General features: G+C 41.6%; 1 protein-coding gene across 1 annotated transcript in view; it reads left to right on the top strand.

Annotated features, from left to right (window-relative positions):
* LOC308670240 (rho GTPase-activating protein 8-like) overlaps positions 1 to 22,870 on the top strand; it is a gene marked incomplete at its 3' end in the record, with an annotated part of 45,275 nt that overhangs the window by 16,818 nt on the left and 5,587 nt on the right. The window contains exons 7-12 of the mRNA XM_081331610.1: positions 3,191 to 3,289; positions 5,040 to 5,150; positions 8,629 to 8,702; positions 15,054 to 15,131; positions 18,925 to 19,053; positions 20,791 to 20,894. Of these exons, the coding sequence (XP_081187736.1) occupies positions 3,191 to 3,289; positions 5,040 to 5,150; positions 8,629 to 8,702; positions 15,054 to 15,131; positions 18,925 to 19,053; positions 20,791 to 20,894 (595 nt within the window). The remainder of the gene's footprint in view (positions 1 to 3,190; positions 3,290 to 5,039; positions 5,151 to 8,628; positions 8,703 to 15,053; positions 15,132 to 18,924; positions 19,054 to 20,790; positions 20,895 to 22,870) is intronic.

The following is a 22,870-nucleotide window of genomic DNA, read 5'->3' as shown; positions in this document are numbered from 1 at the left end:
CAAAGATCTCAGATTCTGTCCATCACCGAAGCCACGGTTTATGGTTGATGTGTGCAGAGCGATAGGACTGGAGGTCAGAACCAATCAAGCTTCTTCTTGCCTTTGAGTAAATCCACGGGCATGAGCTTGTAGTATGAAAGGAGACTCACACAAATCTTGAGCAGCTGTGTGTTCTTTATTGGTTAACATTCACTCATATATGTATGTCTTAAACAATAGCTTTAGCAGTTAAACATTAACAGTTTACATGCCATCCCGAAATTGGTTGTTTTTCCTTATCTATTGCTTATCCCTTTCAATTAACACAAGGATTGATATATGATCCAGTTTCCTGCATTCCATAAGCTTATCTTTCTAATTTAAGATCTTGTTTCTTGCATGTTATCTCAAGCCCACTCTGTACACATCCTTTGCAGTCCCTGTCTGAGGTTTGCCATCCAAAACAGAGACATGCAGAATGTGTACTTCAAGATGGACTCAGGAAACATGCTACATGAACTACCTCACATCCAGGGTTGCCCACAGGGTATGGTTGAAAAAGTCAATATTAACCTAGTTTCTGTGACAACAGAAAGGTGTCCTGACCATCTTCCCTGTGGCATCCTCTTACTACCAGAATACTGATGTTATTTCTCCTCCCCATCTTCTTTTCTCCCAGTTGAACGTCCCGACATCTTTCAGCCTGTTCTCAGACAGCACATGTTCAAGTCTTTATATCATTTTTTTTAATTACCCTGTGAACCTCTTCTAACTTGTCCATCCTTACCTGGATATCCATGTGAGATTTCCTAGGCATTAATGTTTGGCAGAACATAAAAGCACTTCCAGGATAAATAACAAATTCTCTGCATCGCATTTGGTTGATTGGACAGCCGTTTGCCTGGAATGTGTAGGGCAGACATGTCAAACACAAGGCCCGGGGGCCGGATCTGGCCTGTGAAGTGGTTTCATGTGGCCCACGAAGCCATCCTGGAAACAGTGAGGGAACGGCCCCCACTGCCTTGGCCCTGGCCCAGAGACCCTCCTTCTGCCAGAGACCCTCAGATCTCTCCCACTCCTGCCCAGGCCCCCATAGGCACCCTTGATGCGAACGATGTAGAGCTGGCCACGCCCACCCAGTAGGCCGTACACACTCTAGCCACGCCCACCCAGTAGGCCACGCCTACCTTGGCCATACCCACTTGGCCCCCTGAGGGCAACCACAATGCTGATGCGGCCCTCAGTGAAATTGAGTTTGACACCCCTGGTATAGGGTCTCCTGATTCCAACTCTGTTATTCTGATCAATGACACTTACCATGTTTCCCCAAAAATAAGACCCAATTGGAAAATAAGCCCTAGCATGATTTTTCAGGATGCTTGTAATATAAGCCCTACCCCCAAAGTAAGCCTCAGTTAAGATAGTCAGCCAGACAGATGCACTTAGTACCGTATTTCCCCAAAAATAAGACCTAACCAGGAAAATAAGCCCTAATTAAGCGTCTTTTTTAGCAAAAAAATAATATAAGACCCAGTCTTATTTTTTGGAGAAACACAGTAGTAAGATCTCTAAGGATCAGCCCATTTTGGTGGTAGGGAGAACTAATTGGCTAGAAATATATCTTGGGAGGCCTACATAGGATTAAAAACACTGAAAATCAAGAATATGAATTCTAAAAAAGTGCTTCTTTCTAGCATAAACTTTCCCTTTGGGTTAGTTATTCCCTTCTCATTAAAGAATGAATTTTATTTAATTCGTGCTACCTTCCAGTAGAGGGAGCTTGAATATATGAATTTTCTGCTCTATCTTCTTGATAAGTGTTTTGCAGAATAATTTCCAGAAAAGTCAGCAATGTTTAAAGCCCATTTTAATTCCAGGTTATGGCTTTTCTGATAGGCCTGATATTGTAGGGCAAAATAAAATGACTGAGTTTTTAAAAAAAATCTATTTAAAAGGTTACTTTTACTAGTAAAATTAAGAATAATGTTCTGAAAATGGGCGTGTTAACTTGAAACAAGTAGAAGCTTTTCCCAAAGGTGCTTTTTTTCAGGAGGCCACTGGACTTTCTTGTTTTCCTTTAAAGACGTTTCGCTTCTCATCCAAGAAGCTTCTTCAGCTCTGACTGGATGGTGGAGAATGGAAAGATTTATATTCCTCGCAGACAGCTAGTCATTTGCATTCTTTTAGCAAGTCGTTGAGGCTACTTGGAGGTTTATCTGTGTCCTCAGGGTCACCTGAGTAGTGCAAATGGGTGTGTAGCCTTCTTGGCTGCAGGATGTTTTCTGCCCTGTGTCCCTTCACTGTTGAGGACAGGCACAGGCTGTTGGGGATGAGTCTGTGTTGTCTGCACCTCAAACTGAAGCGCAAATGGTTCCTGTAGTCTGCAATGTTTTCTGGAAATCCATTTATACTCCCGCACCATTCAAAGAGTTTCTTTGTCACCATCAACTTTCTTTGATTCTTTGGCAATGTTATGAGTCCATGGTTTTAAACATATCTTTTGGAAAAAGCAATGGGATTATGCACAGTTACATGCCAGACTATCCAAGATGATTGGTGTTTTATTACATTGCTCCTGGTCCTGCTATAGATAACATGTTGAAGGACATTGTGGAATTGCATCTTGTCCATGAGCCATGGTGGTGCAGTGGTTAGAATGCAATATGGCAGGCTAATTCTGCCGACTGCCAGCAGTTTGATTCTCACCGGCTCAAGGTTGACTCAGCCTTCCCTCCTTCCAAGGTCAGTAAAATGAGGACCCAGATTGTTGGAGGCAATTTGCTGACTCTGTAAACCGCTTAGAGAGGGCTGTAAAGCCCTGTGAAGCGGTATATAAGTCTAAGTGCTGTTGCTATTGCTGTGCTGACTTTGCATGGGAAAATGGGGCAGGCTTTAATTGAGCAGAACTAGGTACCGTTTTGATTTTTTTGAAAATATTATTTTATTGAACTTTATCATAATAGCACTAGCAATAGCAACAGAAGGATGAGGTTTTTGTCGAGTTCTTGAAATAATAGTTTCCAATCAGTGCAGCTAGAAGTTCTGCCCTGAAAGACAATCATTCTTATCAGACTGATCACAAGCATGGTGTGCGTATCATATGAAAATGGCTGCTTCCATTTTGTGCCATTCTGGTTCTGCTTAATGAGCAGTTCAGGTGTTCTTCCTGCTCCAGATTTTGATATTGATAGAACTTCTTCTGTGTTTTCAGTCACAAGTTTGGAAAAAAGGTGTTCTATTTGAATTACTTAAGTGACTTGAAAGACCACCTGAAATACGAACATTTGAGTATCCCCGAAGAAGTGATTCGGTATGTGATTTTTCTTCTTACTTTAAAGGCAGATATTTACAGCCATTTTTATTTGTCTCAGAGGCCTGCACAGATTTTGATATGACTGATTTAGATTAGGCTGCACTTTATAGAGCTGGGCACTTTCCATCATCACCGACATGAGTCTCTGAAGCGGCTTCCTGGAGTGTTGTGGTGTCGTTGTCCGTAGTAGGCCTGCAACAGAATGCTTAGTGTGCATGAAAATGCTTGGATGGTTCTTCCAGTGAGATTGTACATCTGAGACACTGGAGGAAAACAAAATCTGCACTCTGACTGTAACCATCAGTCAGTGGGTTTGGTGTTTCATAACAAGCTGCCATGATTTGTACTTGGTACATGATTTGACAAGAAACAATGGATGGAAACTAATCAAGGAGAGAAGCAACCTGGATTAAGAGAAACTTTCTAACAGTGAGAACAATTAACAAGTGGAAGAGCTTGCCTTCAACAGTTGTGGGTGCGTCATCGCTGGAAGTCTTTAAGAAGAAACTGGACAGCCACTTGTCTGAAATAGTATAGGGCAGGGGTAGGCAACCTTGGCTCTTTTATGACTCATGGACTTCAACTCCCAGAATTCCTGAGCCAGCATGGCTGGCTCAGGAATTCTGGGAGTTGAAGTCCATGAGTCATAAAAGAGCCGAGGTTGCCTACCCCTGGTATAGGGTCTCCTGCTTGAGGAGGGAGTTGGACTTGAAGACCTCCAAGGACCTTTCCAGCTGTATTCTGATTGAAATACTTGGCATCACCCAAGCAGGAAGACATACCTGGAAGCACACACAGATTATCCCAATGTTTTTCTCAACCTTGGCAATTTTAAAATTGTTTAAGAGAGGACCTGCGGTCTTCTCAAGCAATGTTTCTCAACTTTAAGCTATGTGGACTTCAATTCCTAGAATTCCTCAGCCAGATAGCTGGGAGGGGTATTCTGGGAGCTGAAGTCCACACATCTGAAAACTGCCAAGATTGAGGAACATTGGAATTACCTTCTCCATGTAATGAGCTTCATAGCCAGAAGATGATGTAGGAAAAATTACAGGCAATGGGTTTTCTCTTTTGATCATTCTTTGAATGTTGGATTTCTGGCAGTTAGTATGGGGAACCACGGGATTGTTGAATAAACAGGAAGAGGGGCACTCTTGAAGCAGTGCTCACAGAGTCATCTCTGTTGTTCTGAAAGGAATATCAGCAAGAACAGCAAGCTTAGACTCATTATTAACCAGCATAAGTAATCTTTTGTCCTGTTTTTACATGGAGCATCCAGAAAACCTAATTAAGTCCATGTTTCAGCTGTGGGAAGTGAACTCTTGTGATTTCCCACTCTCCTGGTTGGGAGGATCCATGGCAGTGATGACTGCTTCGTTTGTTTTTCCGTCCAATGTTAAACGTAGTTTTGTTTCGTAGTTCTTAAAACACGTGCATCTAAATTAAAAACACATAAAACAAACAGAGCTGTGACTTAAAAAAAAACATTCAGAAATCTCAGGTACAAGATAAAATAAACTGTAGCTTAGGAACAGATAAAACCTGTAAGAATAGCATACTTTGCATTCTGTTTATATTTTGTTTCTAATAAGTGAAGATCAAAGTCTAATTGATGCATCCTTTCCAGAATCCCCTCCTCCACCTCCTTTCTTCACCATTTTCTCCTCCACCAATGAATTTGGTCTGAGTGATATAAATGAACCAAACATTTTATCTCTTGAATGTTGAGATTGTTTTTCCCCACCAGACATGATGAAAATCTTCGGATGAAACAGAAGAGCAGATCCCTTCCTCCAGCCAAGTGTCCTCCGCCACGGCCTCCTCTTCCAACACAGCAGTTTGGAGTCAGCCTCCAGTAGTAAGTCCCCCTGCTTTATTTGACCATGTTGCTCACTGTAACCTGACCCGCTACAACATGGTTGTCAAACTCGTGACGTCACGTGACGTGTCGTGACGTATCGCAACTTTTTCCCCATTGCCAGAAATGGGGTGGACATGGTTTTGGCATGACGCCTCCGGCCCATGGGTTTTGCCAGAAATGGGGTAGGCACGGTTTTGGTATGACACCCCTGCTCTACAAGATTTACTAGTCCTCCTTGACGCCACTCTCAGACATCCTACATGTCTTGATGCCGTGACTGTCAGCTAGACATCTGGGCTTGTAAAGGAATGTAGAGATCATCTTGGGTGATGAGGTCGGAGAGAAAAAACTCTTAAGATGGGGGGACTTGTAAATAACATCAGATGATCCAGAGGAAAAGGGAATCCTGAAAAAGAGCCCACAGTGACCCCAACCTTGATTTTGCTTGGGAGAAGATGGAGTAGTGTAGAGAGAAACTTAACCGGACCATCAAGTTTTCTCTTCTTCCACCCAGCAATGATAAAAACATTCCAGGAATCCCTGTTGTGTCATTTTTTTGACCGGATCTGTACTTCACAGGCCAGGACATTGAAAAATCATGAGCTTGGCTTGCTTGTCTCTCCTTTATTTTAAAAATTGGGGATTGAAAGAAAGAGAATCCAAAGAATGCATGAAGGGATTCTTTGTAAAACTTAAAAGAGTGGTTCACGGATGCTTCTTTCTTGCACCGTAGTGCCTACTAATACAACCTGACACTTTCTGCTTGTCCACGTTATTAATAGCTACCGATGGTGTCTTTTCTCCTTTGCTTAAGACAAATGGGGTGAAAGAATGATCAGAGGTGTAGCTGTCCTGTGTTTTCTATCTGAAGCAAACTTATAAGCTTTCCTTATATTGGTGCTTCTAAGTATGATGTGGGGGCTCAGCCACATGGGTCGTGGAGCTAATCCTGAGTGGCTGAATTCATATTTCAGCCAAACTCAGTTACATCCCCACCCCCTATCACTTCGTATCTGTTTAGATAGATTTATAAATTATTTTAACAAGTAGAGGGACTCCCTCATTTTAACCTGATAAATAACCTTGAAGACTAGATTTGGCAGGGGAAAAGGGAATGGCCCAAAGACAGCTAGGGGCCTTCTATCTTTCAAGATCAACGAAAACCCTGATGAAATGACGTTCAAGATGTTTTCTTGGCAGGAACATCATCGTCAATTTTTCCTGGTTTTATTTTAGGTCCCAACTTGAGTTAGGAAATTGGGATTTTGGGAGGGTGCCCCATGCATCATAGAAATTTGCATGCTGCCTGAAATTCTTTGGACTAAAGCACTGTGGAAATCTTGTTAATAAAGAAATCCGTGTGCTACCCTGGTTGAATCTGCTTAGTCTGAGAGCCCAAGTTGGCCAAGCGCTGAGTTAACCTTAAAGGAGATGAGTCATCAAGCTTGACATCTTCTGGGTAAAAAGATCAACTGGATGGTCCCTTGGTCAGACAGCCTTGAAAAGTGCTCACTGTCCTTCTGAAGATCTACTGATGTTCACACTGGCCACACCACTCCTGCTACTGTTAGTGGGAGCTTTCTGTGGATTTCTAAAGTACCAAAACTAAACCCTTCTCAAATAACAGAATTTTCCATTTATGGATATGGAATTCTTTGAGACTCAGTAATTATCCTTGTCATCTCACAGAATTCTCCTGTGTGAACTTAAATTGGGCACTTAATTTCCAGAAAGTGAGGGAGACCTGTGGCTTTAACACACAACTTCCCACCTTTGAGGCTTCAGATAATCAATGCCAGGAATGATGTTGGCTAAATATGTATTCATGGTGATCCCTTTTCCAGGATCTTGACCTATGATAGTATGATCCAGGACATGCCAGGATATTCTACAGTTGAACAAGGGAGGGAGGGAGGGAGGGAGGGAGGGAGGGAGGAAGGAAGGAAGGAAGGAAGGAAGGAAGGAAGGAAGGAAGGAAGGAAGGAAATGCTTTGGAGATGGTTAAGGCACTAGAATAGAAGCCAGGAGATTGTGAATTCTAGTCCCACCTTAGGCATGAAAGCCAGCTGGGTGACTTTGATCCAGTCACACTCTGTCAGCTCAACCCACCTCACAGGGTTGTTGGGAAAATAGGAAGGAGTTTTAAGCCAGTTTGCTGTTTTGAGTTATTTATAAAGTAATAAAGGTGGAATAAAATATCTAATCTAATGTCAGGAGATGATTCAACTGTTTTAAAGAGCTGCAGACAGGAGGTATGTTTGTTCAAAGCCGCTTTTTGGAATCAGATCCAAAGTCTTGAAAACCACAAAATACTTATGAACATCGTATCTCCTTGTTGAAAAGAACTTTATGAGAAATCATAACATTAATCATAACATATAATCCCAAATCTACATGGCTTGAGGCCAGATTACATTTTTTTATTTTTTATTTTAATTCCATTTATATCCCGCCCTTCTCCGAAGACTCAGGGCGGCTTACAAGCTTAGCAGTAGCCTTCATTCTATGTATATGCCTTTTTCCAAGAGCCTCTACCCATCCAGTTTGATCCATCAGATCAGGCATGCTGCAAATCCCGTCAGCCAAGAAGTGTTGGCTGGTAGGGACCAGAAAATGGGCCTTTTCTGCAGGGGCCCCTGTTTTGTGGAATATTCTCCTCTTGGAAATTAGAATGGCCTCAGCCCTATTGGCCTTTTGTAAGGCTTTAAAAACCTGGCTGTGTTCCCAGGGCTGGGGCTCTGCATATGTTAAGGACCCTGTTTCTAGGTTTTACCGTTAATTGGTTAATTATCTCAGCTGCTGTATGTATTTGTTTTGGATACTCTGATTTATTTATTTATTTTAATGCTCAATTGCTTTTATATTTTTAGAACTGTAAGCTGCTCAGAGTCACTGGTTGAGACAGGCAGCTATAGAAACTGATTGAATGAATAAATAAATAAATCATATTTTCTTAAACGAGGCTGAAAAAACTGTTTCTAGGTGAAGATACACATTTCACTTTTACCCCGTTAAGGAATTCTTTTGAAGTTATGCTGAATGAGCTGCAAGACTGATTTTCTTTTCACACTGGATATTCCAAGTAACAACTTGCTATCAAATAATTTTTTTTTCTCTGCATGGGGGTTTATGCAGTGGTGGGATTCAAATATGTGAACAACTGGTTCTCTGTGTGGATGCCGCTTCCGGAAGTCCATTCTGGGCCTGGGCAACAAAAAATTAGATACCAGTTCTACCGAAGTGGTGCGAACCGGCTGAATCCCACTGGATCTGTGTCAAAATCTACAAGATGGTAGGCACGGCATCAAAATCAAAACATTGCCCTCTTTTTCTGACACTCTTATATTTTCTTTTTTTAAAAAAAAAAAAGAAAAAAAAAGAAAGGCAGGTTAACAGATTAGAATCGAGATAACTTTTACAATGCTGTGATTTTTGTTCAGATCATGTTTCAGCTTGTGTCCTTTTTCTCCAACAGCCTCAGTGCTAAAAACAAAGGGGAATTAATCCCACCTGTAATGAATCACACAGTGGCTTACTTGAAAAAAAGAGGTAAGGATTCCCTTCCACTTTAAAGCAAAGAATTGCAAAGGTCAATGTAGCGAGAATGTAAAAAACCATTTCACAAGCCTTCAGAACCAGCACAAAAAAGGTGAAAGTCACCTTTCAGCCATGGAAACTGACTTGTTGATGTTAGTCCAGCCTTGACTCTCCCTGTTATTGTGGTTTGGAAAAACAAAGAGAGCTTTCCATTTAACTTCTGAGTGCCTGGAAGGAAGAAAGAGAGAGAGGGAGGGCTCTGAATCTGACATAAAACTAATTAATGATGCGCACACATATTTTTCCTCTTCGGTCTGAACAATAACATCAATGGCTATGAATTACATAAGCAGACCCCTTTCCTAATTCACCCGGAAGGTGCTATAGGAGACTTTTTTTCCCCAGGGGTGCATTTGGAAGAGAGACACAATCACAATTATATCCAAATACAAATGGCTTGATTAAGAGGGCTAGAGGCAAAGACAGACCTAAATAGGGGTGGGTATTTTCCCTGACGATTTTTTTTTTTGCAGTGGGGATATTTATTTATTTTTATTTATTAAAATGTTTTGCTACCCATTTCATCACAGGCAACTCTGGGCTGCTTTAAAGTAATAAAATCATAAAAATAGATAATTCTAATAACTGTGGCAAAAGAAAGCATACGTAGTACCAATAGTAATGGGTGACTTGGATGTAATCCCAAAACAACTGGAGCAGTACTTGAACACTTAAAGGCATTGACAAATTCGCCACCAGTCAATTGCAAAAGGCAGCTCTACTCTACTGTTCCGCTTACATCCTGTGACGATACCTTCAAACACCATCAAACATCCGCATCTACCTATCCCAGGTCCTGAAGCCAGGAGACAACCATCCTCTTATGTCTCTTGAGTGATGGGTCCTAATCTCTGTAGTGTCCTCCCCTGTGGAGTCCATCTGTTTAGTCCTGAACTTTCCTGCATCAGATGCTTTAATCAGTTTAATTAGATTGACATTTAACGAATTGATTTATAACTGATTTTGCTCTTCAGAAACTTTTTTTCATCAATTTATCATTGTTGCTTTATTTTAATTATTGTCTGTGGTTTGTTTTACCTGTTCAGAAAGCTAAACAAGATTAAAAGGTAAAGGTAAAGGTTCCCCCGCACATGCATGCTAGTCGTTTCCAACTCTAGGGGCCGGTGCTCATCTCCGTTTCAAAGCCGAAGAGCCAGCGCTTGTCCGAGGACGTCTCCGTGGTCATGTGGCCGGCATGACTAGACGCCAAAGGCGCACGGAACGCTGTTACCTTCCCACCGTAGTGGTCCCTATTTTTCTACTTGCATTTTTATGTGCTTTCGAACTGCTAGGTTGGCAGAAGCTGGGACGAGTAAGAGGCGCTCACTCTGTTACGCGGCACTCGGGATGCGACCCGCCAAACTGCCGACCTTCTGATCGACAAGCTCAGCGTCCTAACCCACTGAGCCACCACGTCCCTTAAACAAGATTAGGCCTGGCTAATATTTTTATGGGAAACTACCAGAGTAACTACTAGTTACTGCTGCTGAGCCAGGTAATACCTATTCTATACCTGTGCATTTGATTTTTCTTGCCTAAGTATAAAAACTTGCTTTTCTCAGCACTGAACTGCATTTTGTTTGATAAGGCCCAGTGTTCAAGTCTGTGAAGATTCTTCTGGATCTTGAGCTTTATCTTCTAAAGAGTTGGCTATTCCCCCAATACAGAATCAGTTTGATTTACTGGAACTAAACAAAACTAATGAAACTTAAAAACTTACAATTGACTCTCATCCTACATTGAGAAATGTAAAAAAAAACAACCCCAAAAATTGTTAGCTTATCCATTATGGAAGAAACAGAATAAAGAATGAAATCTGTATTGGGGATGGAATCAAATAACTCTGAAACAATAGATCTTACTTGCCAATTCATAATTATTTTTTGGAATTATACAGCAAAATGAAATCTTGCAGTTAGCAAAAACAGAAGAAGATTTGAATGGAATATTAATTTAAAAATTTACGGGCCAAAAAAAGGAACCTCTTAATCAAACCTTTATTGGAAGATAGAAGCAAATAAGCAATTAAACATGAATAAAATGCAGGGCCTGATATTTCTCCAATACATGACAAGAGTTTTCAAGAAATTCTGAATAGAGTAATGAAAGAGATTCAGATATATGAAGAATATAATGAAAAAAGTCTTTTAATTTCCTTGAGTTATAAAGAAGGAAAGATTCAACTCGTCCTGAAGCATACAGGCTTACAACATTATTGAATGTAGATTATAAACTCTTCACAGCAATTCTTACTAAGAGGATAAATGGCTTTTTAACTGAGACAATACAGTAGATTTTGACCAGATGATATTTTTCCTGAAGAGAGGTATAAGAAATAACATGAAGCATGTTGATAAGATAAACCCAAAAGACCAAAACGTATCTATGATTTTTCTTGATGAGAAAAGCCTTGACCTTGGGAGGGCCGTTTTTTGTCAATTGTTTTTTGTTTTTTTTAATGGACTATGGCCCTAACTTTCTAACACGGATACTGGGTATTTCTAAAGAACAGAAAGCTGAAATGATTAAAAATGGTCTGATTTCATTATCATGTACTATGCTGAAGAGAACAAGGCAAGGCAAGGAACCCCTGTCTTCAAGGAGAATCAAAGAGAAGAGCTTTTTCTGCTCTTCTTTTTAATATTCCCCAGCAATTCCCTTCAGCAAAAGCTCAGAACTGTCCCAATTAAGTCCAGCCACGAGCAGGCCGAGATTAGTCCATAGAGCAGACATGTCAAACACAAGGCCCGGGGCCCGGATCCGGCCCATGAAGTGGTTTCATGCGGCCCGCGAAGCCATCCTGGAAACAGTGAGGGAACGGCCCCCACTGCCTTGGCCCTGGCCCAGAGACCCTCCTTCTGCCAGAGACCCTCAGATCTGTCCCACTCCTGCCCAGGCCCCTATAGGCACCCTTCATGCAAACGATGTAGAGCTGGCCATGCCCACCCAGTAGGCCATACGCACTCTAGTCACACCTACCCAGTAGGCCACACCCACCCTGGCCATACCCACCCGACCCCTTGAGGGCAACCGCAATGCTGATGCGGCCCTCAATGAAATTGAATTTGATACCCCTGCCATAGAGCAATGGCCTACTAGTCCACAAGGCAATTGAAAGTTGCTCAAACAAAATTAACTTCACCAGGCAAAACTATTTACTGTAAATCCACTCACAAGAGGGCTCACGTGGCAAGAAAAGTTCAGAGTCTCCAAGGCACAATTTCAAACATGGTGTCAATCCAGAGTGAAGCAGGAATCACGACAATCAAACAGCTAGAAAACCAACACATTCCCAGCAAAGGCTCCATAGGTCTGCTGTGATAAATAGCCAGCTTTCCGGTGCAGCTCATCAAGACAGGCGGGGTTTTTTCCTCTCGAGTATTCTGGCTGACCTCTGCTGCTCCTGCCTTTTCTCTGCCCCTCTTGGATTAGGTGCAGAAGGCCATTCCTTCTCACTGGCCATTTGCCACTGCAAACTTTCCTCAGCTGAAGCCTCCACCAAATCTCTTCTGGACAACCGTTCAGAGCCATCAATCAACCCAGTTCCTGATGTGCCAGCAATGGGCTCAACCTCCCCTGACATCTCAGGAGGAATCTGGGGAGTCGCCCAAGGGAGATATCACACTGTGTTTGTGAGAACTGCTTCCACTCTTGGAACGGTACTAAAACTTGGTTTTGCCAATTGGCATGAAGCCCTGAGGTGGACGCTCACCACTGGAGGTGGTTGACAGCAGACGAAGACCTCATTCCCATGACTTCCATCTCTGGTTCTGGGTTTTTTTGCACAGTTTTAAAGTTTTAATTGGCATAGTTTAAATATTTAAATTGCTTTCCTGATTATCTTTTTATGATCTGTAAGCCACTCAAGAGTCTCCTGACTGGGGATATGGGCAGCATATACATTTAGCAAAAATAAATAAATAAATCTCCCTTTTATTTTTATTAGCGCTAGAATCCTTGTCAGTCCAGATACAGAGGTAGTCCTCAAAGTACAACAGTTTGTTTAGTGACTGTTGGAAGTTACAACAGCAGTGGGGGAAAAAGCGATTTACCGCTGTTTTTCATGCTTATGTCCATTGTGGTATCCCCATGGTCAGGTGATCGAAATTCAGAAGCTTGGCAACTGGTTCCTACCTATGCCTGTTGCTGTGTCCCGGGGTCATGTGATCCCCTTTTGTGACCTTCTGACAAGCAAAGTTTCCCATTGGGAAAGTTGCAAATGGGGATCACGAGACCTGAGACAATGCAACTGTTTAGGCTGGTTTTCAAGCCTCCAGATTTTAACCACGTGACCATTGTAACTTCAAATAGTTGCTAAATAAGTAGCTGCAAGTTGAGGACTGCCTGTACTTTGATGATTGTACTTAGAAGGAAACATACTGAACTGGCTTGGTGTATGATAATGGCTGCAAAAGTATTACAGGAATTAATCAGCGTATGACCGTTTAACAACCATCCAAAGGTATGACAATACTGAAAAAAGTGACTTATGACTGGTCCTCACACTTACGACCATCACAGTCACATGAGCAAAATTTAAGCACTCGGGAGCCAGCTCTTATTTAAAACAGTGGCAGTGTGTCCCAGGGTGGCTTGATCACCATTTGTGATCTTTTCGGTCACCTTCTGCCAAACAGTGGGTGAAGCTAGAGTCATTTAACAACCATGTCCCAGTAGTCAAGGACTACCTAAATATGACTTTTTATTGAAAAAAGATCTTGCGTTCCTCCAGTGGTGGCGCAATGGTTAGCACGCACATTACAGGTTAAATCTGCTGACTGCCAGCAGTTCGATTCTCCCAGGCTCAAGGTTGGCTCAGACTTCCATCCTTCGGAGGTCAGCAAAATGAGGTCCCAGATTGTTGAGGTCAATACACTGACTCTGTAAACCACTTAGAGAGGGCTGTAAAGCACTGTGAAGTGGTATATAAGTCTAAGTGCTATTGCTATTGCTAGAAGAATAGTTAATCAAACCATGGAAATACACATGTGCTGTTCAGGTCGTGGATTAAAAGCTTTTGGGTCAAGGCAAAAGGAGGCCTCAGAGTCCTGCTAGTGCAGAGAGGATGAATAGCCATTCTCCCAGGTTAGAATAGAATAGAAGTGGAAGGGACCTTGCAGGTCTTCTAGTCCAGTCCCCTGCTCAAGCAGGAGAACCTATACCATTTCAGACAAATGGCTGTCCAGTCTCTTCTTAAAAACTTCCAGTGTTGGAGCATTCGGAACTTCTGGAGGCAAGTTGTTCCACTGATTAATTGTTCTCACTGTCAGGAAATTTATCCTTAGTTCTAGGTTACTTCTTTCTTTGGTTAGTTTCCATCCGTTGCTTCTTGTCCTGCCCTCTGGTGCTTTGGAGAATAGCTTGACTCCCTCTTCTTTGTGGCAACCCCTGAGATATTGGAAGACTGCTATCATGTCACCCCTCATCCTTCTCTTCATTAAACTAGACATACCCAATTCCATTGGGTATGTCTAGTGAAGGAGTATCCACAGATATCTTTAAGAGAAAACCAGTATTTCTTCACCTTGGCAAATTGAAGGGCTAGGGCAGGGATCCCCAACCCCCGGTCCATGGACTGGTACCAGGCCGCAGCATGCCAGCAAACAGTCCGCACAAACAAGCAAAGCCCCATCCACAGGATGCAGGCAGCACACACAATCACACACGCTCCAAGCCATGGAAAAATCTTTCTCCATGGAGCCCATCCCTGGTGCCCAAAATGTTGGGGACCTCTGGGCTAGGGCAAATAAATTTAACAAACAAATTGAAGGTGTGTGGACTTCAGCTCCCTGAATTCCACACGTCTTCAAGTTGCCAAGGTTGAGGAACTTTACACTAACCCATAAAGTGATGACCAATATTTTTCTCACTCTTTGAAAGCAACGATCAGATGTCTTTGTGAGCCCTTTGCTTCTTCCATGCACCCAGCATCACATACAACCAGGCAAAACAATAGACTCATGTTCAGTTCTTTCCAGCTCATAAAACAGGAGATGCAAATTGGAGGTTAGCTTTCTACTGATGCCTACTTTGCTTGAGTAAACCTCTGGTCTCTGCATAAATGCTTTTGTTATGCAAGAAAATTGGGCTGTGATGATCACACTTTGCCTGCAGAAACCTTAAAACACTAAACACAACAATGTAGCAAGGTGGAGAAAAAATTACACTCTGGTGAAACAAGCAAAACAATTGGCTAATATGAACCAGTATGTACTGTACCTATATTAACAAGAATGCTGAGTATTTAATTTAGAAGGTCAAAAGAAAGTGGTGAAAAGTCACTCCAGTCTTTCCCTCTTCAAGGACTTAAAACGGAAGGGCTGTTTCGAAGATCAGCTGGCATTAAAAGTATTCAGGAGATTCAAAAACTTTACAATCAAGGTAAGTGGCCCTTTTATTAGCAAGAAGTAAAAAAGCAAAAAAAAAACCCCACAAACCTGACATGCAAACATAGACTAATTTTCATTCGTTGTTTGATTAATCACAAACCCCTATAAAAAGTGAAATGCCATTTTAGATAGGCAAGGGATAAGGGCACCTGTAAAGAATAGAAATAGAATAGAATAGAATAGAATAGAATAGAATAGAATAGAATAGAATAGAATAGAATAGAATAGAATAGAATAGAATAGAATAGAATAGAGTAGAGTAGAGTAGAGTAGAGTAGAGTAGAGTAGAAGAATAGAATTAGAATAGAATAGAATAGAAGAATAGAATAGAATAGAATAGAATAGAATAGAATAGAATAGAATAGAATAGAATAGAATAGAATAGAATAGAATAGAATAGAATAGCTGGAAGGGACCTTGGAGGTCTTCTAGTCCAACCCCCTGCTTAGGCAGGAGAACCTATACCATCTCAGACTGGTGAATGTCTACTTTCTTCTTGAAAATATCCAGTGATGGAGCACCCACGATTTCTGGGGGTAAATTGTTCCACTGATTGATTGTCCACACTGTGAGGAAGTTTCTCCTTAATTCCAGAGCGGGTGGGAAGGTGGTCAAACATTCACAGTGAAAAATTTGTGCACACCTGGGCAAGTGCAGCTATGAGGCGGAATGAGGTAACTCTCCACAGCCAACTCACCATGGCCAATTCACCACAGGACAACTCGCCATGGGCAACTTGCTGCAGAACTATTTAATTTAAAATAATTTTAAAACTATTTGTAATTTTTGTCATTCGCATTTCATTTTGTCCCTCCTTTGGCATTCTTTCTTTAATGATTCTACAATTTCTTCGATGTTAGTGTAACTTTTGTTTCGTGGCAAATTGTCCCACAGCGAGTTGGCTGCAAGCGAGGGGTCCCAGAGGAGGGTAGTTATAAAATCAAGATGACTTCTGCACAGCATAAGGAAAAATGTTTTACTTTCTTAAAACCTATCCAGAGCATCAAAAAATGCAAGCAAGGCTCCCAATTTGGGCTTGTGAATATTTGGGGGAGGGTTACAAAGGGAAGACTGGCAATTAAAGGCCACCTCAGGAACACAATTTCTGCCATCTTGATTCAAGCAGTCTCTTCCTTGATTTAATTATATTAGTCACTGATAAACACTGGCTTTCAATCTCTCTTCTAGTGCATGTTACTGGTCTCTCATTTAAAGAAAATATTAGATATATGATTTATTAAACAAATGCCACCCTTCATTCTTATGAGGAAAGGATATCCTGATTCCCTCCAATTACCATGGTTAGTTAATATACTAGAAATGTGGTTCCCCAAAATATAGACTAGTAAGATAATTTTCTTTTTAATTTAACCAGCTCCCCACTCCACACTAGGTCTTTAAGGGACTGGAGAGATGCCATCGTAACCTTAAATCAAGAAAGAAGAAGCTAGGACCAGCATTTAAAACAGTTTAAACAATGAATCGTGACCAGCTTATATTCATGGTTTCATAACAGCTACGAAATGACAAATTTTGAATCCCGCATAGCTTGATTTGCTCTAAACAGCAATATCACCTCCTCTGCTTTTTGCTTTATTTTATTTTTTTTAGTGCTTTTTCCTGTAGATATGATGTCAAAAGAAATCATTTGTGAAATGCACTGGAGTCATTTTATGAAATGTTTTTATAGTGCAAGTATCTTGCTGCTAGAATAGATAATAACATACCATTGTCGCCACAATAAGGAAAAAAAGAATAGGCAGCATAAGATTACTCTATCTCTTATCTGATATAAAATCAGATTACTTTGAAAAAAATAAATGTAGCACTTGATAAACTTCACAAACTCAATCTTAAGTGGAAAAGATCTGCATTTGAGCCAGCTTAGAGCCACTGAAAATTATTTTTTTTATTTTTATTTTAATCCCATTTATATCCCGCCCTTCTCCGAAGACTCAGGGCGGCTTACAATCTAAGCACAAATCAATGTGCTTAGCAATAATGATGATAACAATGATAATATTATATTAATTATATTATATAATTATATATTATATTATATTAATATTATAATAATGATCAAATTATAGCTGTAGCAAGGAGGGTCTTGAGTTTATGAAGTAGTTGGGTAGGTATGCAAAATGGAGTGCTGCCGCTCTCACTTCAGGGCACCTATAGGAGGCTTATAACATTAAAAGGTAGATAGATAGATAGATAGATAGATAGATAGATAGATAGATAGATAGATAGATAGATAGAGTGCTTTTTTGTAAAAAAAAAAAAGGTGCCGGGAACTCACACATGTCATACAACCCGCCTTGCCTACCCTACAAGGTTCCATTCAAAAAAGGTGCCGGAACTCCATTTTGGGCGTTCTATGACAAAAAAGCCCTGGATAGATGATAGATAGATAGATACTGTAGATAGATAGATAGATAGATAGATAGATAGATAGATAGATAGATAGATAGATAGATAGATAGAGTGCTTTTTTGTAAAAAAAAAAAAAGGTGCCGGGAACTCACACATGTCATACAACCCGCCTTGCCTACCCTACAAGGTTCCATTCAAAAAAGGTGCCGGAACTCCGTTTTGGGCGTTCTATGACAAAAAAGCCCTGGATAGATGATAGATAGATAGATACTGTAGATAGATAGATAGATAGATAGATAGATAGATAGATAGATAGATAGATAGATAGATAGATAGATAGGCAGGCAGGCAGGCAGGCAGGCAGACAGACAGACAGACAGACAGACAGAGACAGATAGACAGACAGATAGATAGATAGATAGATCAGGTAGACAACCTTGGCTCTTTTATGACTCGTGGACTTCAGCTCCCAGAATTCCTGAGCCAGCCATGCTGAGGGAAAAGGGAGAGGTTTCCAAGCTGAGCCATGCTGGCTCAGGAATTCTGGGAGTTGAAGTCCCACCAGTCATAAAAGAGCCTACCCCTGGCCTAGGCCGCTTTATGACTGGTGGACTTCAACTCCCAGAATTCCTGAGCCAGCCATGCTGAGGGAAAAGGGAGAGGTTTCCAAGCTGAGCCATGCTCGCTCAGGAATTCTGGGAGTTGAAGTCCACCAGTTATAAAAAAGCCAAGGTTGCCTACCCCTGGGATAGATGGATAGATGATAGATAGAAATAGATGATAGATTTATTTTGATGTTGTAAGCCGCCCATATGTGTATATTTGTATGTATGTATATGTATGTATGTGTGTATACATACACATATACACACACAAATGTGTAAAACCACAATAAAATCATAATAAAATACAAATTGTAACTAAGACTAAAAGACAGGGAGGAAAAGAACAGCATGTGGGGGTGAGATGGAAGCTGCTGTTAGCTGATCAACTGCCTCCAGTGTCACCCTCCTCTTTGGAGCCCCAAGCTCACTGGCAGAGCCAAGTCTGTTCCTCAGGTAACCAGGATCCATGCCATGCAGGGCTTCACAAGCAATAAACAACACCTGGAATTGCACTCGGGAGCAAACCCAGCAATGAGTGCAACTTATGGAAGAGTGATGTAACATAGTCTACTCTAGGGGCCCCAAAGATTGCCCACGATGATGCACTCTGCACCAGTCGAAGCTTCCAAAGGCTCTTCAAGGGTAGCCCCATGTAGACTGCATTGCAGTAGTCCAAGGGTGAGATGGCCAGGGCTTGAATGACTGAGTGCAGGGACTCTTGACCCAGGAAAGGGTATGAAAGATGTTTGAATTAAATCCTCTGGTTTAAATTTTCTTATATGTATTCTTGGGCATTTTCTGTTGCAGGAAAATCTGTTGATTTTGATGAATATGGAGATGTTCACATCCCTGGAGTAATCCTGAAGGCTTTTCTCCGAGAACTCCCCGAACCTTTATTGACCTTCCCAATGTACGATCAGATCATTGAAATCACTGGTAAGTCACTTTCCTCAGATATATGGCTTTGACTCATCTTTACTGATAACAGCATATTTTCTGAATAGCAAAACCTGGTGAAGCTAGAGAATTTTTTTTCCAGAGATGTAGATCTCTGCAAAGGAGATTAATGTGTCATGGTGCACCCTCTCTAGCTGTTTGGTCTGGAAACTTGCTTTTCACCTTAATTATCTGATTTTGCATGTATTCCTCTGAGCCCCATGAGACCTGTGCAAAGCCTACATAATTTGGTTGGCCAAGACACAGAGACATCTCTCACATCTTCCGGAATTTGAAAAAAAAAAGAAAAAGGGAAGACTGAATTTGAGTTGGGCGTGAGGTTGCAGTGACAAGATGGGAGCAGAAAACCCCAGAGAGAGGAGGTCATTATGAAAATGCAATGAAGAAGCCTCCCACATCCTGGATTGGAAAAAGAACAGCAACAATTCCATTACTAGGAAAGGGTGGAAGAAAGAAACCTGGGTTTTTAATTCTGGGATTGCTTGGAAGGAAGCAAAATGAGAAACTCATTTTTGTTGTTGTTGTTGTTGTGAGTGGATCACGTGATGACTTGGGGGAGGATGAAGGTTCTCGATATGGGTGTGGAGCTCAAGAAAAATAGGAGTATTCCCTGCCCATCTGAGTAGGAGTTTGCTAGAATACCAAAAGTGGTAAGTCCATTTGAAGTGCCATTGTTTAGGCTTCATGTCCAGACTTAGGCAAATGGATTGAGTGACCCTAGAAAGGATTACTTCTAGAGGAACCGTCTGCCTTGTGGTAGGACGTGCACCGAATTGATCTTGATTTATTTCAGAAAAGATGAGTAGGTCTGAGACATTTAGTAATTGAAATAAATAAGAGACTGGGGACAAGGGGTGTTGGGAGGTCAAAAAAATTCATATGGTGACCACACCCACGTCTGAAGCCCTGTCCACTTTTACATGCTTAATGCAGTATAAAAAGGGGTGGAGTTGCAATCAAGCAATCTTTTGGTTTAGCAATTGTCATCCTAATTCAGGAATATCTGAGCATGTTTCCTAATCTGAGTATAAAGGTAAAGGTTCCCCCGCACATGCGTGCTAGTCGTTTCCGACTCTAGGGGCTGGTGCTCATATCCATTTCAAAGCCGAAGAGCCAGCGCTTGTCCAAGGATGTCTCCATGGTCATGTGGCCGGCACATGAGCGACTAGACACCAAAGGCGCATGGAACGCTGTTACCTTCCCACCGTAGTGGTCCCTATTTTTCTACTTGCATTTTTACGTGCTTTCGAACTGCTAGGTTGGCAGAAGCTGGGACAAGTAACAGGCACTTACTCTGTTACGAGGCACTCAGGATTTGACCCGCCAAACTGCTGACCTTCTGATTGACAAGCTCAGCATCCTAACCCACTGAGCCACCGCGTCCCTCTTAATCTGAGTATATATAGCTATTAATGAATGTGTGTACAAAAATACTTAGTGCATCTTCTTCAATTGGGTGATAGGGTATAGTGTTATTTTCCAGTAGTCTTTCTTGTAACTGTAGGTGTGCAGATTTTGCTGATCCTGTCTTTTTCAGCTTCATTCTTCCTACTGTTGCACTAAAATATTACACGGACATATTGTGAAGGAATCAAACTGAACATAGAGAGCATTTATTTTCACCTTATTGAAGTTTCATCCACCCAAGCCACTTCAGGAGAAGAATCCAACTAGAATCGGTGAATGAAATGGTTAATCCCTTGTTTTTTCTTATAGGTGTGGAAAGTAGTTTGCGAGTGGCCAGATGCAAAGAAATTGTACACAGACTTCCTGAGCACAATTATGTGGTGCTGAAGTTTCTGATGTGTTTTCTCCACATGGTTGGTACAAATTAAATCCCCAACTTTGTTGCTGTTTTGAAGCGCTCTCTTAACTGATGCATCTAGCATCAGACCCAAAGTATGTCTGCAGGATATGGTCAAAAAAGATGGCTGATGCAACAGAGTGATTGACACTACCTGCTTTTTATGTTTATGATGAGCACCCCATCCTAGCAACCATACAGTATTTACTTTTTTTTTACCATAACCTGCAGAAAACCAGGTACCTGTAATGGTATGTAGGAATGACCTTTGGAAATAGGAAGAATAGCCACAGCCTAGACCAGGGGTAGGCAACGTTGGTTCTTTTATGACTCGTGGACTTCAACTCCCAGAATTCCTGAGCCAGCCATGCTGAGGGAAAAGGGAGAGGTTTCCAAGCTGAGCAATGCTGGCTCAGGAATTCTGGGTGTTGAAGTCCACGAGTCATAAAAGAGCCAAGGTTGCCTACCCCTGGCCTAGACAATAATCCAATAAACAAAATTTGAGTCCAAAGGAAGGGTGCAGAAAGTGCCTGAGAAGGGACCCTCCCTACTTTTGGAGAGTAAAAGTCAGGGACAAATAAGATTCAGTTACTGTAAGTTTACAATAAAGGTTGGTGCTTCTTTGGATTGCCTCAAAGGGCTGATGGTTCCAGATGAAATTTTTATTCTCAACTTTATCAATACATTTACCAATCCTCATCCATTACTAGAGACTTTCAATCGTCACTTGTTTTGCTGCAAAGAGTAATTTATATGTGACTTTCCTTTCTGCCACGATCCTCACCTTCCTTTGATTCAAGAGCCAACTGGGCTTTTTGCAGCATCATGAGGTGGGAAAAGCTTCATAAAATGGGCAGGACCAGGGGCTACATTGAATTGGATCCTCCACCACCTCCTCCTCCTCCTCCACCTCCTCAGCTTAATAAGAACAAAGACAAGCAAAATGGAACTTACTCCCCCTCTCTTTTTAAAAAGTCCATCAAAGAGCAATTTCTCTGACTTCTTTAGGCCATGCTTCTCCAAGGTGTTCCTGGATACCTGCCCAGGAACACGGATTGACCCCTTAACTATTTCAGGTCAAAGGTTACCTCTACAATCTTCAAATGCCCATTCCTCTTCTAGCAGGAAGAAACAGAGAGTTTATTCATGCCCATACATGCTGAAACAGACTTTTCAACGTAGAATACAGACATGGAGTAAAGTGGAAATGTGTAATTAGTTCATGCAGTCACTCTCTATCTACTCTCTCTCCCACACAATTATGTATAAGTATTTCTTCATGGATTACTGCCTTGTCGTGGCGAAGGGGCTTGCGTAATTCAATGAAGCTATGAGCTATGCCGTGCAGGGCCACCCAAGACGGACAGGTCATAGCCGAGAGTTCTGACAAAACGTGATCCACTGGAGAAGGAAATGGCAACCCACTCCAGTATCTTTGCCATGAAAACCCTATGGACAGTACCAAAAGGCAAAACGATATGACGCTGGAAGATGAGCCCCTCAGGTCGGAAGGCGTCCAATATGCTACTGGGGAAGAGCAGAGGGCTAGTACTAGTAGCGCCAGAAAGAATGAAGCGACTGGGCCAAAGCCGAAAGGACGCTCAGCTGTGGATGTGTCTGGTGGTGAAAGGAAAGTCCGATGCTGTAAAGATTTTTTCTCCATAGGAACCTGGAATGTAAGATCCATGAATCAAGGAAAGCTGGACGTGGTCAAACAAGAGATGACAAGACTGAACATCGACATCTTAGGTATCAGCGAACTAAAATGGACAGGAATGGGTGAATTTAATTCAGATGACCATCAGGTATACTACTGCGGGCAAGAATCCCTCAGAAGAAATGGAGTAGCCTTCATAGTCAATAAAAGAGTAGGAAAAGCAATACTGGGATACAATCCTCAAAATGACAGAATGATCTCAGTTCGAATCCAAGGCAAACCATTCAATATCACAGTAGTCCAAGTCTATGCCCCAACCACCAGTGCTGAAGAGG

Source organism: Vipera berus (assembly GCF_964194415.1).
Source record: "Vipera berus genome assembly, chromosome: 6".
NCBI classification, from domain to species: domain Eukaryota; kingdom Metazoa; phylum Chordata; class Lepidosauria; order Squamata; family Viperidae; genus Vipera; species Vipera berus.
This window is presented reverse-complemented; position numbering and strand designations above follow the sequence as displayed.